The 17,604-nt window shown below is 36.7% G+C and overlaps 1 protein-coding gene across 2 annotated transcripts in view; it reads right to left on the bottom strand.

The window, feature by feature from the left end:
• The window catches only part of PHIP (pleckstrin homology domain interacting protein), a 100,322-nt gene that overhangs the window by 37,228 nt on the left and 45,490 nt on the right, over positions 1-17,604 (bottom strand). For both annotated transcript variants that reach the window (XM_065730936.1, XM_065730935.1), the window contains exons 16-20: positions 9,325-9,453; positions 4,482-4,707; positions 1,997-2,134; positions 1,136-1,319; positions 78-201 (exon numbers count right to left, since the gene is read on the bottom strand). In XM_065730936.1, the coding sequence (XP_065587008.1) occupies positions 78-201; positions 1,136-1,319; positions 1,997-2,134; positions 4,482-4,707; positions 9,325-9,453 (801 nt within the window). The remainder of the gene's footprint in view (positions 1-77; positions 202-1,135; positions 1,320-1,996; positions 2,135-4,481; positions 4,708-9,324; positions 9,454-17,604) is intronic.

A 17,604-nucleotide genomic window follows, 5' to 3' on the forward strand; every position in this document is an offset into this window, starting at 1 on the left:
AATGTAAATTCATGTGGCCTAACAAACTGGATTGGTTTTATGTTTCTTACTGTGATAAGGTACAAGGGTTTGTTTACCTTAGAGAAAGTAGGTATTTTGCTCTCTCTCTGAATGTGACTCATGACGTGTTTTCTTTTCTCTTCTGATCGATACACTCTTACTTCTTCTTCTCCCTTTGCTGTCCTCCATTCCTCCTGCCTGCTGAAAACAGAAAATGAAGATGTTAACCTTAAAGCAAAAATAATACCACTGAAGAGATTCTCTTCTAAGCCATGGAATAAATGTTCAATAGTTGTGACACACTTTGAACAGTAGTTTCTTTGTGTAGAGTCAGAACTGGCTTCAAAATTACCCTTTCCAGATACAGACTTCAAGTGGCAAGAATTGAGTACATAGCTATGTTCTGTTCAAAGGACATCTGACTTAACAATTCTCAAAGCCACTACTCTAAATTCAAAAGCAACCTTCTTGAGAAAAAGATACAGAATCTGAAAAACGTAATCGTACTCTTTCTTGGTTACTTACAAGATGCCAATTTCAGAATTTGAAGAAAACCTGCATCTTTAAACATCAACATAGTGTCATAGGATGTTAATTACGTTCTCTTAAAAAGACTTCTAAAATTAGCCATTCGGAAAATCCCGTGTACATCAATCTTATTTCAAAAAACTAAAGCAGCCTGAATACGGTTAATGGGGCTTTTTGCCCTTCTGATGCAAGTACTCATCACAAGAGTATATTAATGAACAAAATACAATTATTTCAAGATTGAAAATCGAAGTTCACCTCAGGCACTTGACGGGTCAGTGCTCCAGCTGTAAAATGTCAGGAACAAATGAAGTTGAAATATACTGCAGTGCTATGCTACAAGTCAGAAATCATCTAGGCAATTAGACTCTACTGAATATACAAGTTAAATTACTCACCATTTGCAAAATCATTACTTTTTATTCACATTACTTGTCTAATTCCATGACTTTACAAGTGACAAGGAAACAAGAACTATTTCACACAAACTAATTTTTTAAGAACTGAGATCACAGAAGAGAGAAACACTTCAAATAGGACTGTGACAATCTTCAATTTAACAAAGTTCACAAGATTAAAATTCACAGCAAACTGGACCTCTGCTTACCTGGCCACACCAGAAGACAATTCAGGCACTACAACCCTCCGACTCCAAGCCACAAGGTCCCGTTCAGTCGCTATTTCACTTCTGGGTGCATTACTATGCATCTGGCGCACACCTTCAATCTGCCCACTACGTCTTAATCCTATATTTGGTGGTGAATGAACTTCAGAGGTAGAACTTACAGATGCTAGAAAGTCAAAAGGCAATAGCTGTACTTAACTGGAAATTGTTAAGGCATCATCTAAGAAGATTATTTCACAATGAATGGGGAAAAAAAAGGAATGAGGGTTTTTTTTATTTATTATTTCAGGAGAAAGAAAATATTAAAGCAATTCCTGTAACTTCCAAGACATGCTCTATAGAGCTACAGTACTCCATTTTAAAAAGTCATACCAAAAAAAAAAAAAAAAGGAATGGAGGCAGCAACACTCAAGAGAAGTAAACTGTCACGTGTCTCATTGATTCACTGCCCTTATAAACTGCCATTGAAAATGTTTACAAGAATTTTTGCTACTGTTCTCTAAAATGTTAAAAAAAAAGCAGTCTCATGCAGTCAGTATACTCCTTAAACAACTCCAGATTTAACAGCAGAGTAGTTAAATCTAAGGGAATACAGTCACTGCAAGTCCCCTGAGTAAGCACACAACTTTAACAAAGATAAATTTGTCATGTTAATAATTATGATGTTTTGCAAAAGTAGGAAAACAAGAGACAGAAAAAAAATGAATGATGTTCTACCATTCTGTGCTTCTTTTCTAGTAGCTCAACAAAATCATACAAAATGATATGCAATTAACATTTTTCCAACTGTCAGATAGTTCAGTTGAAAAACCAGAACACCCTCACCACAAGTGTGTAATTTACCTCTGCTTATCCGGCTGGTACTGCTAGTTCCTGCCTCCCCAGACCGCCTCTGATCCTGCTCTTGTTGAAGTCTTTGAATCATGCTATCCAGTGGGCTAACTTCTTGGTTTGCTTGTTGACTGAGGACTTGATTCAATCCTGTGAAGTAAAACACACAGGAGAATAAACACCCAAATATTAAAGAATCGTGTACCATAAACTGCTCATCTAAGTTTTTAGCTTCCAAATTTACAAGTACAGTATATGATTTGCTTAAGTACTGGCTAAAGCATACTTTTAATAGTCTCTCCCTTGGTGTTTTTGTTTATAAAATAGGATAACTTTTTCTTAAGTTCCTGCATTAAATTTCCTGGAGCAGGGTAAAGGCGATCACTAATTCCAATAAAGGTTTAAATTTGATCAAGTGCAATCGAAATACAGAAGCTTAACACAACTGCTGTAACCTTCATCAATGTAAACCAAGGGGTACACAGCACTTAACAGGCTTCCCAAAGAGGTCCTGGAATCTCCTTCTTTGTGATAATCAAAATCCACTTGCACACTTTCCTCTGTGACTTACTGTGACCTGCTTTAGTAAGGGCCTGGACTAGATTCTTAAGTCCCTTTCAATGCCTATAACTGTGTGGTTCTGTGAACTGCGTGCTCAGCCTGCCCCAAACACACCACAGTAAACTTTAATCAAAACTTCAATGAAACACATAGTGGTGTGGACTTGTAAAACTTCGTAATGAGGGATGACAATGCTACAGAAATTATTCACCCCGTGCCATTCCAAGAGATATCACAGTATCAACTTTGCAAGACAAAACACTAGATATTACAGTAATTGTGCTAAGAAATAAACAGTTTTGACAGCGGCAGGAAAGAAGCCACGCTGATTATGCCTTGCAGTAAGAATAAAGTATTTAAGACCGTGCTGCTTCCTAAGGAAAAGTACCCAGTATCAAGTACCCAGTCTGTAAAATTTTGCCTTCACAAATAACAGCAATTTCAAAAAAAATCAAACAGGAAAGACAGATGTTTACTTGCTATTTTTTTCCAATAGACTTGGTTTGAAAGAGGTTCAAGTAACAACTAGGGAGTAAATTAAGCAAGAGTATCTGAATTACTCCTACTCTTTTAGGCTTCTACATACAGATTCTTGACAAGAAGTCAATTGCCAGTGCTCTGAGTGAGACCTATCAATTCCCACAATAAAGTTTCAGAAAGCAATAAGGTTCCTTAAAGGAAGGGAACATAGTAAATAGACAAAGTTTAGCACTGGATAAAATTGCATATAAATTGTACAATGCTGCTAAACTGGACAGAGGTAGAAAAATCCTGCCACTCCAGCTCTCTGACAGCCTCACTGAAGACTTATTGCTATCAAATGAAACATTATGGACATAAACTTTCCATAGTCATTCATGTGTCATCATGAAATTTAATAATACCCAAGTATGTGTGTAGGGCCAGGTTTGCTTCAAGATATTATCTTCAAGACTGCGTCCAGTACACTTCCAAATTTGGAGAATTTAAGAATGTCATTTTTCACAGAACCACAGAACTGTAGGGGTTGGAAAGGACCTTCAGAAATCACAGAGTCCAACCCCCTGCCAGAGCAGCTCCCTAGCCCAGGTTGCACAGGTAGGCGTCCAGGCGGGTCTGGAACGTCTCCAGAGAAGGAGACTCCACCACCTCTCTGTGCAGCTGTGCCACTGCTCCGTCACTGCACTGGGAAGAAGTTCCCACACACATTTGTGCAGAACTTCCTACGCCTGTTTCTCCACGTTGCAATTTTAACAACAAGGTAACATTAAATCCTTCACGGATCTCTAAGCTGCCTTCAAAACTATTATCTGAAGAGATAAAATATGGCATACATTGACCAGGAAGGCTTGTTTGATAGTTTTTCCACCTATAATATCTTATTAAATTTTTCTCCACCCTTCCATCCACATGGACCACACATCTAGGCACTATTCTACAGTGACAGGCAGAAACTATGCCTGTTCATTACACACAGTACACGTGGAGAATAAAACGTTAGAAAAACACCCAGATGTTTCATTCTCATCAACACTTCAGAGCTTTCAAACCAAACCAAAGCTTAAGTTGAGTGACGGTCTTTTTTATCTATAGATGAAGAAGACTTGAAGGTTTCATATTTTTCTCTTTTTAGGTGTTATCCGTTACAGCTGACCAACAGAAGACTAGTCTATTAGGCTTTGTGATATAGGACATCTTAACAAAAAGAGATCAACCGAAAGCTCATGCAGCGTTGCATGCTGCTTTCGGAATGAAACAAGTTTTGTAGCATCAACTAGTACTAATCTGATTGAGGATAAACAATTACTTGTCTGTCACAAGCAATCAGTGCCAAGAACAATGCAGCTTTTCAACATTACGTGAACTATTACTCCCAGAACATCACAAGAAGGAAAAATGCATAATACCTACATGCAACTACAAAGGCTATGATATACCAAATTGAAGTCTTCCATACCTGAAGATGTCACTCCCATCTGAGGAATAAGCTGTTCCTCCCTGCAGTTTTCACGACCAGGAACCAGCCTTTGATATCTTGCAGGATGCGGGTTGCCATCCACATCAACCAAAAATGGGGGAGGCATAAGGTGTGGAGCCTGCTGTGTCTGTTCATCCAGGACAAAGTTGTTGGCATCACGGATAAGGGGCCGATAGTCACTATGAAAGAACATCTGATCTGCTATCTGTAAACAAAGTCATTTTGTAATATACATATATATATATATGCATGTAGTTTTTCAAAAAGACTATTAATAAACGCACAAGAAAATATTGCCAAAAATATTTTTAATGATGCTACTGGTGGTCAATTTTGCATAAGCAAGATCATAAACTGCCCTGTTTATCTCACTTTAAAGAAGAAAAATAAATGACTATCCTCCAGCATTTACTTTCTATATTCTCACTGCTAATAAAATAAATGATAGGTTTGGTGATGGGGAGCACTAAAACAAAGGAATGGACCAGTATTTAAATACTTGTAGATGTTTGATGGAACACAGCATCAACATATTAAAAAAGTCACAAATTTTCATATACATACATCTGATAATGTGACCTGTGCCACAGGCTTATGAACTATGGTGTAAGAAGAGAATGAGGAAAATATTTATCACATTGCATCACTGCCAAATATTTTATCACCAGAAGTCAAACATACAATTTTTACTATAATGCAATATATACAAAGAAATTGCAGTAGCTAAAATAAAATTAACTGGAAACCGAAGTCTTCAACCTCAAAATTATTTCCATCCACCTGCTCATAATTTATTCTAGTATACTATCCACAGACACTGAAGAGGAAAGAATTACTTTCTCCAAATAGTATGTAAAAAGGCAGTTTAACTTCTAACAAGTAAAAAAATAATAATAATTCACTCATAAATATATTTCCAGTGCAGAATAAAAATAATTGAGCAAACGATCCAAGACAGAGATCCCAAAAAGAAAAAGTGTTAAGATACAGATATTTTAGCATAGTCGGATGAGTGCCCATGTACAAAACACTCCCTTTTTTGAAAAGCATGCTCTATTATGAACAATTCATAACAAATTACAGGAAATAGTATTATGTAGAAATCAGTAAGGCTGATGTTAAGAGTATCTGGAATAGATAATGCTCAGAGGTCTAGACTCTCAATGATATCAAATCCACCTATGTGGGATGTAAGAAGACCAGGCAAGAACCAATAGTGCCAGTTACAGAATCAGAAAGTGCCTACATGCACCTACATGATGCAAATTTAGAAAAATAAATGTATACTAATCACAGGATCTGGACCCCACACAAACTCTGAAAAATTACCAGGAAGAAAATTTGAAAGATGCATGGAAAGCTACAAATGAATACATTTACTTCAGGAATTCAAAAGGTTACCCTTACAAAGTACATATGGACAAGACAACATGCTACTTCAATAAGAAGCCCTGGATGGAAGCAAGTAGTGCCTCTGTTAATGAAGGCTGAATGAGAAAGGTTGCAACCCTTCTCATGTGTTTCATTAGTCAAAGCTTGCTTATCAACTTTGTTCCTTCAGCTCAGCAGATGGCACAACATGATAAAGAGACAGGTCCTTTATGAAGATTTTGCCTGGAATGTAAGTACCTGTAGAGTATCTCCTACTTTCACCGAGTGCAAATTTTCCTATTAAGTATTTCCCATACAGAGAAAGATGCCAATGGTAAGATTGCTCAGACTCTGAGCTTTAATGTGCTTTATCATGTTGATGGTTTAATGGGCTTTAATGCATATTTATCTGGATGTACAGTTTGTCTGCACCCCATGCTTACAAAACTTCACAACCAAGTGGAGATCTGGAAATTTCTCCTCTCACATTCAGCATCCTCATAGTATGTCCTCACAGTCTCTGACACAAGATCATAAAGGACCTCACTGCTATTGCCTTTCCTTTGTACTCTGCAATGCAGTTAGACACGGCAGAGAGAGTAAACAAGTTTTTACTCCATGATAAGAACAGCACTTCATGGAAAACCCAAGCTCAGTTCAATCCTTGGACAGAACTCTGAAAAGCACCTCAGGAATGATCTTATCTTCAGGTCAGTTCAGGTCCAGAGAAAATTCAGAATTACAGGATGAGAATCTCAGATGGCTGCATTTATTTGCTTACATGTCCAGCAGGCAAACAGAAGTACTAATTATCAGATCTGTTCCTTGATAAACTTTTAGAGATTAAATTCACGTACACTCACACACAAAAAAAGATTAGGGCCATTAGGACATACAAGTCCTCTGCATTTTACATTACTAGCTTAATGTGAGAAAACTTTCCACAGGGTCTGAGCTCTACAAGAGTTATTTCTTTGGTAACTACACTACACATGCCAAGTATTCAGTTTCTCCAGATGAGCACACATACATAAAAAATGCAGAGAGATTTTTTCATTACTGCACCATTACACCACACTGGAGCTGTAATGAGTAAAAAGGAACTGTGGATTGCATAGTCTACAAGAGTTTCATTAAATAGGTCAAATACTAAAGCAGTCAAAAGCAAACAATAAGTATAGTCCTTTTCTGACTCCAAACATATGTGTCACCAAAAGAGGAAGAAAATAAAGTCACTCCAATGCCATCACTATCACGACCAAGTTTATAATGAATGCAGGGGGAAAAGAAGACTGGATAGTATTTCCAGTCAGAGAAAAAAACAATATATCTGAACACAAGATGACAAAATTCAAGAGCCTGCTCACAGAAAAGCTGTGATCTCAGCTAGAATCACTGCCCTGAACAACTCTTATTTATGAGTGAAGGACTGGTTATCATACTCCTAACTCCTGTAAAAATCATTCCCCAAGATGCATGGAAACCACCTGAAAGAAAAACAAAACAAACAGACCACACTGTACTTCCTACTAGCATTTACTCTCACAAGATGCCTGGGAAAGCAAACTAAAAACAACACCCAATTAAATCAACAAAAAACAAGGAGCTGAGGGTGGGACATCATAAAACAGAGCACCAAATCCCCAGCAGCTACCAATACCTTTGTTGGTAGTTACCTTTTTCCACAATGCAGATCAAACAAAAGTGAAAGAAGGGATGGAACAAAAGAAGAAGGAGGTTTGGTAACCTCTAAGTTGACATTTAAGATGGAGATGCAAATCCTGTGTGTTCCCTTTTCTTCTATGGTCAACAAGGACAAGATGACCGTGGCACAGTAGCAGTTGAAGAGAATAATTTTAAATCAAATAACATTTTTGTGCAATTTCTTATTAGAGACCGCAGATAAAATTCCAAAGAATATTAGGTCTGTAACATTCAAGGTATGAAAACAGGTTTTCCTTCACACAGGTCTAACCCATCACAAGGGAAGTTTTCAGAGAGCTATGTAATGAAGACTCCTGGTCTCTTATCACAGCAAAGACAACTGCTTTTGGCTCACATTTCATTTCTGACATTTATGAGTTTAGGGGATTATGCACTACCCAGAATGACTGAAGAGAAAAACAGTAATTAATGAACACGGTGAGAGAAATGTTTGATCACATCAGGCTTTAAAGTTCAGAGAGTAAGAACAGTGAAAGACAGAAGGACCTCAAAACTGATCTGATAATGCCAGTTTTCCTTGCCTGTGGTAATTCTGTTCCTGTTTGTCCTCCTTGAAAGGAAAGGGAAAATGCTCAGGTGGATTGAGCCATAGTAATGGCTACAGTTGCTACCCCCAACTACATGCATCATGTTATAGTTGAGAAACGTGATCATAAAACATTCTAGCATATTCATACACATTCTGTAACAGCACTGACATCAAAATAAGAGCTAGAACATATCGGAAATAACTGCAGTGGTTTATACAACAAAGATTAAAACTGCCTTTGCTATCTCTTCTTCAGGCCTTCCTCTGCACTACTATTTGACATGGTGCTTTCAATGCCAGTCTGAGTCAGAAGATCCACAAATAGAAAGCAAAATCCAGAGGCCAGTACTTCAACAACCTGTAAGAGCTAACTACCAGATGCACAAATGAAAACCTTATAGGAGATATTTCTGCTTAAGACTTGGGAGAGAAAAGAGAGACACTGTCTCATTTCTGAGTGATAAAAGAAGCAGCACTCCTAATGAGGTAACCTGCACAGCTCAAAGGGCATGCTCATCAACTGGGAAAACAAACCATCACACATTATTTACAGTCAGGAGGGTTTGTGGCAAGGCATCTGCATTTAGAGTAAACAATATTGAGTAGAGTAGAGCATTAGAATAAAGATGTAATATTTTAATTACATGTTAATGGTAGAACATTGCTATGTAAGCACCACAGCATTCATGACACCAAAAACACATGACAGACTTTTTTCTTAAACTAGAACACATAATACATTTGCTGTAAATAATCATCATTCAGGCTCTGCAGTGCGTAAATTCAGATACCAGAAGTTGGTTCTGCTAAACCTCAAGTTTTTCATCTTTGTTAGAAACCAGAAAAATACTTATAGCAAGATATTTAACCATTACCAACTCCAATATTCATTACTGATGTGGATCTATATGGACACTGGTAACCTCATTAATCCCACTGAGGAGACATTGCTTAGGTGATTTTTTATTTTCATTTTTAATTTCCCATGCAAATAAAACATGCTTGACAGCATGCTTCTGTACCCAAAAACAAAAGATAGCCAAAGAAAGCTCAGTATCAACAACAGGAATCTGAAACAACCCAGATTCATAACTGAAAAATGAGTTACAAGGCACTCTCGAGATGAAGCTCTAACAAAGTTTGCACAAACACATTCAAAAAACAGATAAATGTTGTGATACATATCTTGTACTGTACCTTGTCATATTTGCTACTGGAACCAAAGCCAAAAATCAGAAGGTGACCGTGAGAATCAGTACATGCAAAATGCTGCCCATCAGGAGAGCACTTGCAGTCAAAAACTGCACCATGTCCTTGTCCTTCAATCTGAAATACATCAACATACAAAATAATTAAGTTACCAGGAATAAATTACTTTCAATTACGATATAAAAACTGTGGTGCTGATGTTGAAATTTATATAAAATCTGCAAGGTAGTGTACTGCTAGATGGAAGTTCCTTTAAAACAGCTTACTTTTTTGGCTATACACTTTCCATTGAATTTTTAAAATAATGCCATGAAAGATGCCAAATTGATAGTAGAAACTGACAGACTTATTCCGCAAAGCAGGCACAGTACAGGAAGTGAAAATAAAAGCTTCCCCTTGAATGTCCTGCTAATAGACCTAAACAGAAAGCTGGGTCCAGTTCAGGGCTTTATTCACTACACCCTTTCAATCCTCTGCCTTTTTGCTAAGCTAGCCCATAGCAATGGCTGCTGTGGTGCTTCAGGACACCTGCCCACTACAAAACACACTGACATCGACAACCCACATTACACAGCTTTGCAACTGCCTGTTTCTGTAATTCCTACTCGTAATTTATCGCAGTGGGGGAGGTTTTGATTTGTGTAAAAACTCCACTTTTTAAAGGAGAACTGCAAAGATTTTAAAAAAGGAATTTTTACCTGATACTCATTTTCTGTTTTCCAGTTCCTTTAAGCCAGAACAAATGGGTTTTTGTTTTTCCCTGCAACCTGTCAATCAAGCAGAGGTGACCAATCACCACTCTGAATTTCCATGTCTTCAGCACCTCTTCAGAAAGCCCCTTTCTATTCTCCCCAGTAAAGGACTTCTGTATTTTCTTTAAAGCAAAAAAAAAAAAAAAAAAAGAAAAAAAGTAATTCTTTCCCTAACTGTGGAGGACCTATGTACTGCCAGAAAAAACAATGGTACTCAGCCTGCACACGGAAGCACTGTGCACTTCAACAGCACCTTTGAGAGGCCATCAGCATTACTTTGGAAGTTAAAGAACTAAGCCTCAAAAAACCCTGTGAAGCAGGCAGTGCCCTCACTAAACTGCAGGCTGAGACTAACGCCAAGAAGTCCATGCCTTTTGCACCATTTCTGCTCCCCTGCACACCCTCCCAACAGTAAAAGCTGCTACACCTACGACCAGGGCTTCAATCATTTAACAAAGGTCTTTCTTACTACAAGTACTTTCCATAAAAGTTTCTGGATTGGGATAAAAGGAACATAAATCACACCAAGTTTTATGTCCTATTTTGCCCATTACTCCAGAAGGAATGAATTCATAATAGAAGTATCCTATAGAAAAAGAAGGAAAATAAAAACAGAGCTTCGAGTGAGTGACACTAACATTGCAACAGCTAAGAACACAGAATTATTTGAGGCTAAGCAAGATCCAAAAACAAGGCAAATTTACAACTTGGAGCTGCTCTTTGCATACAGAAAGCTCATCTTATTCAAGGGAGATACGGAGAGGCAGGTAAAAAGGGTAAGGAACTTCATCCCAAATGCAAGATTTACAGATACATAAGAAAATTATAAGAAGATTATAAGAAAAGTCTGAGAAAGGAGTACATTACATCATTGCCTTACCCCAACAAAAGAAATACAGAAGTATCAAGCCTCCTAACATTAATGTTCTTTATAAACATAAATTCAGGGTCCTCCCATAGAGGCCAAGAATTGAAGACTTGTTTTACAAGGAAAACAAAGCATGTCCAGCAAAGAACTACTTGCTAACTACTGCGAGGGGAAAACTTAAAAAGAGAAGGAAGAAGGAAAATAAACCAGAATCTTAGATTATTTTTTATTTTCTATTTCTTCCCAGCAAGAAATGGTTTAGATGGACCATTTCCAAGAAATTCCCAGATTTTAAGAGTGAAATGTTACTTCGAAGGCATTCCTTTCTTATGTAAAGAAAACACAGAGATCTACTTATTGAGTAATTAGTACAGAATAAATAGTTTTACTGTAAGTATGGCCAGAATCTAGTGGAAAACTTAAGTGCTCAAGAAATGGACAGAAGTAGGATCGTTTAGTACAATCCCTCAAGTCTGATGTACAACTACTTGGAAATAAAGACCCTTAATATTACAGAAACAAAAAATTACTGTTAGGGACCGGCTTCCAAAGAATAATTGCTATCAAAAGTAACTGGCAAAGCTTGCCAGAGTATGATATCCAGTGTGTCTGTGTGTATATATATATATAGATAGATATTTAATCAAAATATTTTTGTTAATAAATTACAATTTATAATGGAATTTAATAATAAAGCTAACAGGATTTGGTCACTTGGAACAGAAACTAAATGTTAAGCAGCAAAAGATAAAGCTGAAATAAATCAATAAAGCTCTAACTATGGCAAACTAAAGGTAAGACTTGAGCGAAGAGGAAACTTTCCTCACCCCATCCCTTTTAAGTCAAAGGTACAAGTACTGTATTACAATTGCATCCCAAAGAAGGTTAAAAGTTTTTTGCCTTTTTGGAATATTTCCTTGATGAATGAAAGGATATCTGTGGTAGGGAGAAGACACCACTCTAAGAACAAAAACACACACTGGTTAATTAAGAGCTGTCCATACAATGACAGTACTGCCAAAAAGTCAGCACATTAAGACACTGTTGTTAGCAAAGCAAGTAGCAAGGATTCATCAGCCACAAACAAGGAAGAACTAGTGGTACAGTGAAGACTAAGGTAAGATTATTTTCAGCGTCAGCAACTCCAAGAATTATTCTATTTGCCTGTATGTTCATTTGCAAGGAAATAGAAGGACATTGGTACGTCATAGAGGAATGCTGACTAAGAATGTAAATGCACAGCTATTATTTGCCTCTCCATTTTGAAGTTTACTGTTCTTAAACCAGAGATAATAGAGTTGTGAAACTACAATATAAAATAACATCTTAGATCCTTAAGATAGTTTCTTGTTTGAAAACAGAGATGTAGTACCTACAGAAAGAGATGAGATGGAGCCTTTTTGACCTGTTATTAATAGACAGTATGAAAGACTAGTTTTTAAGGAGTACAAAGCACGTGGGATATAGAAATCAAGAGTAGAGGTTACCAGAAAACTTTGCAGACTTCCTTCAGTAAATAAACCAATTTTATATGCCAAGAAAATATAATTCATTCCTAAAAAAACCTAGCTGGATTTCAGACATGGCACTGCCACATGGCATGGCACTGAATTTAAACAGAACAAATTGTGATTTGTAGAACTGTGCAGTAGATAAACTTGCTAAGAACAGATAATAGTCTCTGGTTTTGAGAAAGATGCACAGAGCTAAAAGAATGAGAACAGCAAAGTCCCTCATCCAGGTCTTTCTATTAGTGACTACAGGAAAAAAAAATGTTTGTTGATGTAATGAACATTAGGAAATCAGCCACGAGGAACAGATATGGGACACAGCACAAACAGTACCATCCGAAGCAATTAGAAGCCAACAAGAAAAAATGCAGTAGGCCACTATTAGAAATAACTTACTAATGGAACTCGGCCTATGGACTTCTACCTATGCATCTCCATCTCACCATCCAGTACAACTCATCAGCACTTATTTAAAAAGTCAGTGAACTATCTTCTCTATCCTGAGATAGCTATTTTCCTTCACATTAAGAAACCAAGACAATTAGTTGGAAACACAGGAAGAAAGATCACTGGTTGACTGCAATGCATTACACATGATGCAACAACAAAAAGAGAACTATACTCCAAAAACACACCAGAGGTACATCCAGACAAGTAAGAAAAAGCTCACACACATCTAGACAAGCAGGCAATGAGACCGAAGAACTCTTCTAAAGGAATGCAAATAATTTTTGCTTCCCAAGAGAAGCAAATTCTTCACTGCAACAGCTACAGAGGAATGTTTTCACTCATTATGAGAATGGAAAACCTCAGAGCTCGGTATCTTAGCACAGATGCTAACAGAACATATTCAGAATCCTCTAGCAGGAAGACAACAAGCCAGCTAAATGCATGTGCACAAATGAAAATCAATTACAAGCAGCGTTCAAACTTGAGAACTAAAATTTAGATTCTACCAGTCAGAACAATATGCCAGAACAACTTTCTAAAAGAAAAAACACAATAAAAAGCAAAGAGAATTAACTCTTATCAAAGCAAAGAGGCTCTTCTGAAAGTGTTGACACTAGATTACACCGGCTTGAATCAAGTAAATCTCCAGCTACTGGGGAGCCTCCCCTGCATATTTAGATCCTCTTTTGCTCCAAGGAGCTATCTCTTATCTGTGATAAGCTAAAAAATACCTACAGACTTCCTACCAAGTCCATGAAAATACCTTACAGATCATCAATGGGTGCCTGAACTTATATAAAACTCCAAGCATTTACAATTTATTTTTCTTATTAAATACTCTGCTAACTTCAGTATTGTGCTTGGTTGTTGTTTTTTTTGTTTGTTTGTTTGTTTGACTGTGTGTGTGGTATGTGTGAGAATTAACTGTGTAATAGTGTGATGATGGCTTTGCTCTTCAGGATCCTTTGGATGTTCTTATATACTACTTAAAGGTGAAACTTTTCAAAAATTTCAAGATTTCAGTAAGACTATGCTTGACTAACACAGAAGTACTGCATTTAAAATCTTATTTTAAATCATTCTGTACTCCAGGTGAGGTCCTAGACTACAAAATCTATATTATCCTATCAAAACAGCAATTTTCTTCAGTCGTTATGAAGGCCACAACATATAAAAAAAATGGTCTTTAATCTCCACTAACTCTACAGATTGCAATAGCTTGTCCATATGAGCAAGTGGCTTGCCTTTTCAGATATGAATCCAAAGGAATCACCTCCTATGGCAGAAACAATTGATGCGGAAAGCACTTTGTTGAGCTGTCCTGAATGGAATCTGATCTTCCATGCCATGCTTCTGAGGGAGACTCCAACTTTTTGGTTTGCTATTCAGGCTAAAACTGATCAGGAAACTGCCAACAAGATCTAGGTACGCAATTCAGGCTTACTGATTAATGAAAAGGAAACAATGTTGTAACTGATATGATAATACTGTTAGGACTTCAGAGTTTATTGGGTTTTATTGAAAATAAAAGTGGTGCAAGAACATAAGAAAACACATTGTACAGATCAGTGAGAGATTGCACTTTCTTTCAGAAGATGTAATTGTTCACTAAGTTTTCAAACTAATGACTAGACCTCAGAAGAAAAGGTAGGAAAAACACTGTTAAACAGACCATAAGGAGGCAACACCATAGTCACTACCTGTAACGAAGCATTCACTCAAAAATAAAGGACAGAGCCAACAACCAGCTCTCTGACAGAGTAGGAGCATGCAAAAAAATAAAATAAAAATCAGAATCGCAACTTGGTAGTCTCTGCTTGATTGACAACTTGCAGGAAGAAACCCTTTTGACCTCAATCAGTTGATGTTGCTTTAACATGAACACAGTAAATTCTAAAAAACATAATCATTAAGTTGTAATTCAATATTTAAATCATCTCCGGGGATGGGGAAAGGGAGTCTGGTCAAATTCACAAAAACTGGACAACATCTCCATTGGAAAACATATTACTACCATCACCTTTATATAAGAGCTAAGATGTGTAAGAAAAAAGACACAGAGACTGGGGAGAGGGAAAAAAATCCCTCAATCCAGTAGTGTGGCAAGCCCTTCTTCATGAAGGGTTAGAAATATACCCTCAACAGTTTTCACTGTGTAAAACAGTAAAAACCTTATAGGATGCTCAAACTTGGAAATTCACACAGTCAAGTTTCATGCATGACTCTTTGAAGTTGCTCTTCTCAACTTCAAATATATTCACAATACATCCAGAGATCAAAGCTAAGTGAGAGTTGCTATTAAAATCTTCCAAAGATGTGGTATATGTTGAAAGGCCGTGAAAATGTACAAGCTTGAAAAAAAGGCCTTGCAATTCACCTACCATCTATCTTACAAAGTAATTAAAGGACCCACTTGGAAATAAATGCATTCAATCAGGAATAGTTCCAGACAACTTTATGTATCAGCTAGCTGCAGATGTGGAAACAAAACCTCAGAAGTAACCTTCAGTAATCTCATCCTTATTTCTCAATGTGCATATGATTTTGAACTTTCGAATCTAAAATATAAAAGCATTTATCTGCATTAACAGGTTTACACATATTAGCTAATTCCTAGCTATAAAAATAACCTATTCACAACAGTAACTTGACACAGTGAATGTAAAGCAAAACCATGAAGAATGTATCCACCTGCTTCAAGCTGCCTCACCAAGTGAGTGACAACACACAAGTGCAATTTCAGAGACAAGCACTTAATACAACTACTTGGTAGTTGTACTATATAGCAATTAAATACAACTCTTGCTTTAATACTATCACTACATTTGCTAGTTTTGTGCCTGCTTTTCTAGAAATATAACCTGTTTCATTATATCATCTGGAACTGCAGCAGCACATTAAGAGCTATACTACCACAAACATCACATAACCAGAAGAGAGTAGTTTTACAAGGTATGTAACATCTGCTTAGTGATCTTGCTTGACCAAATATTTTTAAAAACAATCAAATGAAATGAAAAAAAATTCAGAGATCATCTTAAAAACACATAAAATCTGACTTTTAGTTTCTTCAGCCCAAGGTTTCTTGAAAAAGAAGCAACCTCACAAACAAAACTAAAGACTAAAGAGAGACACGTTTTTTCATAGAGTTGGATTTAAACTTGAAGACTGGGCAGACAGCCAAGGGACCTAGAAATAAGTTTGTGAATATCCAGAAAGAAATTTTACTGTTGTAACCATATGACAGTATTACCTACCTACCGCATAAGAAGTTAGAACATAGTCTAACAGAAGCTATTGCAGAAAAGTAATAAGTAAATTAGGTACCAATGTGCACTTGCACATCCTTAGAAGACCTTTCCAAAACTTTTTTCTACCTAAACTTTGTCCTGCTCTTTTTTTAAATCATGCTCTAATTATCTAAATGTAAAAAGCAGATGCTAGACTCTCATCTTCCGAATTGCAGACACAGATCTTCTACTGAAGCAAAGCATTTTTATTCACAGCTACTACTTCAGTAAGACCCAGACGTAATTAATGCAGAATATAATTTTGAAAATTTATCTAGACTTCTATTTCTGTGACCTCTTAGCTTCACATACCTGACAGGGATGTAAACACATTAACTTAATTGATAATTACATTGAAAGTTGCAATATATATTCCTTCACCTAAAAAATAACATTGAGTAAGGCATTATACTGAAATTGAGCTTTTCAACTAGACAAGCCAGTCCAAGCTTCAGGCCAACTTGGTAGGGAAGTGTAAGACACTCAATGCTTTGCAAAATAAGTCATAAACCAAAGAATTCAGTAGTTATAAAGCTCACAGTTCCATTCATGCTTTTGTACTCGTACAAAATAAGCCCTCAGGTTTTTGGTTCCACCCAGCCTCCCACCCCAGGAGAATGTTCACCAACTTCTGCAATTCCTTCCTAATTCCAACCAAGTACATAAGCACAAGATACCGGAAACTTCTGAGCTGCTGCTTCCCACCAATGTACTGAGTAAGGCAAATGACAATTTTTTTTGCTTTGATGTGGCAACATAATGCAATGTCAGAATGATATATATTGCTCAAAGAGCCTACAAATAATTACTTCATGTTCCAGTAGGATGTCCTTTAATTTCTAAACTTCAAGGATGAAAGTTTCATCCCCACTTTTCTTTTAGCATTTTTTAAGAACAATAGAAGAAATAAAAGTATTTTATGCAAATAAATTCAAACTTTAGTCTAAAATCTCAAGTAATGCTGCTGGACTGACAATTTTCAATGGATGGGATGAAAACCACATTACCAATATTAAAACTGCATCTGCAAAAAGCTTGAACTTGTTAGCAAATGGACACTCTTCAATTCAGCTCGACACTTATTTTAATGCACTGCTTTTAATATAGAAGAAAGAAACTACACTCTTCACCCCAGTCAAATCTTTGAATAAGCTATTTAATAACAGTTTGTAAAACAAGCACTAAAGCCTAAGCCCTAGCTTTGTTTAAAAAATAAAAAATAAAAATCTATTGCTGATTAATAAGCATGCTGAAAACACGCAAGTGACAAGAATTCCTAGTTCTAGATATAATTGCAATTTACATAAAATAAAAAGTAACATTTTGCATTGAAGTTTGGAAGTGTTCATCATGAGCTTCCCACAGCAAAGTACCTGGAATGAAAGAAAACAGCCAGG

The sequence above is a fragment of the Cyrtonyx montezumae genome, unplaced genomic scaffold (genome assembly GCF_038088225.1).
Source record: "Cyrtonyx montezumae isolate F1298 unplaced genomic scaffold, pur_monq_1.0 scaffold_13, whole genome shotgun sequence".
Classification (NCBI taxonomy): Eukaryota; Metazoa; Chordata; class Aves; order Galliformes; family Odontophoridae; genus Cyrtonyx; species Cyrtonyx montezumae.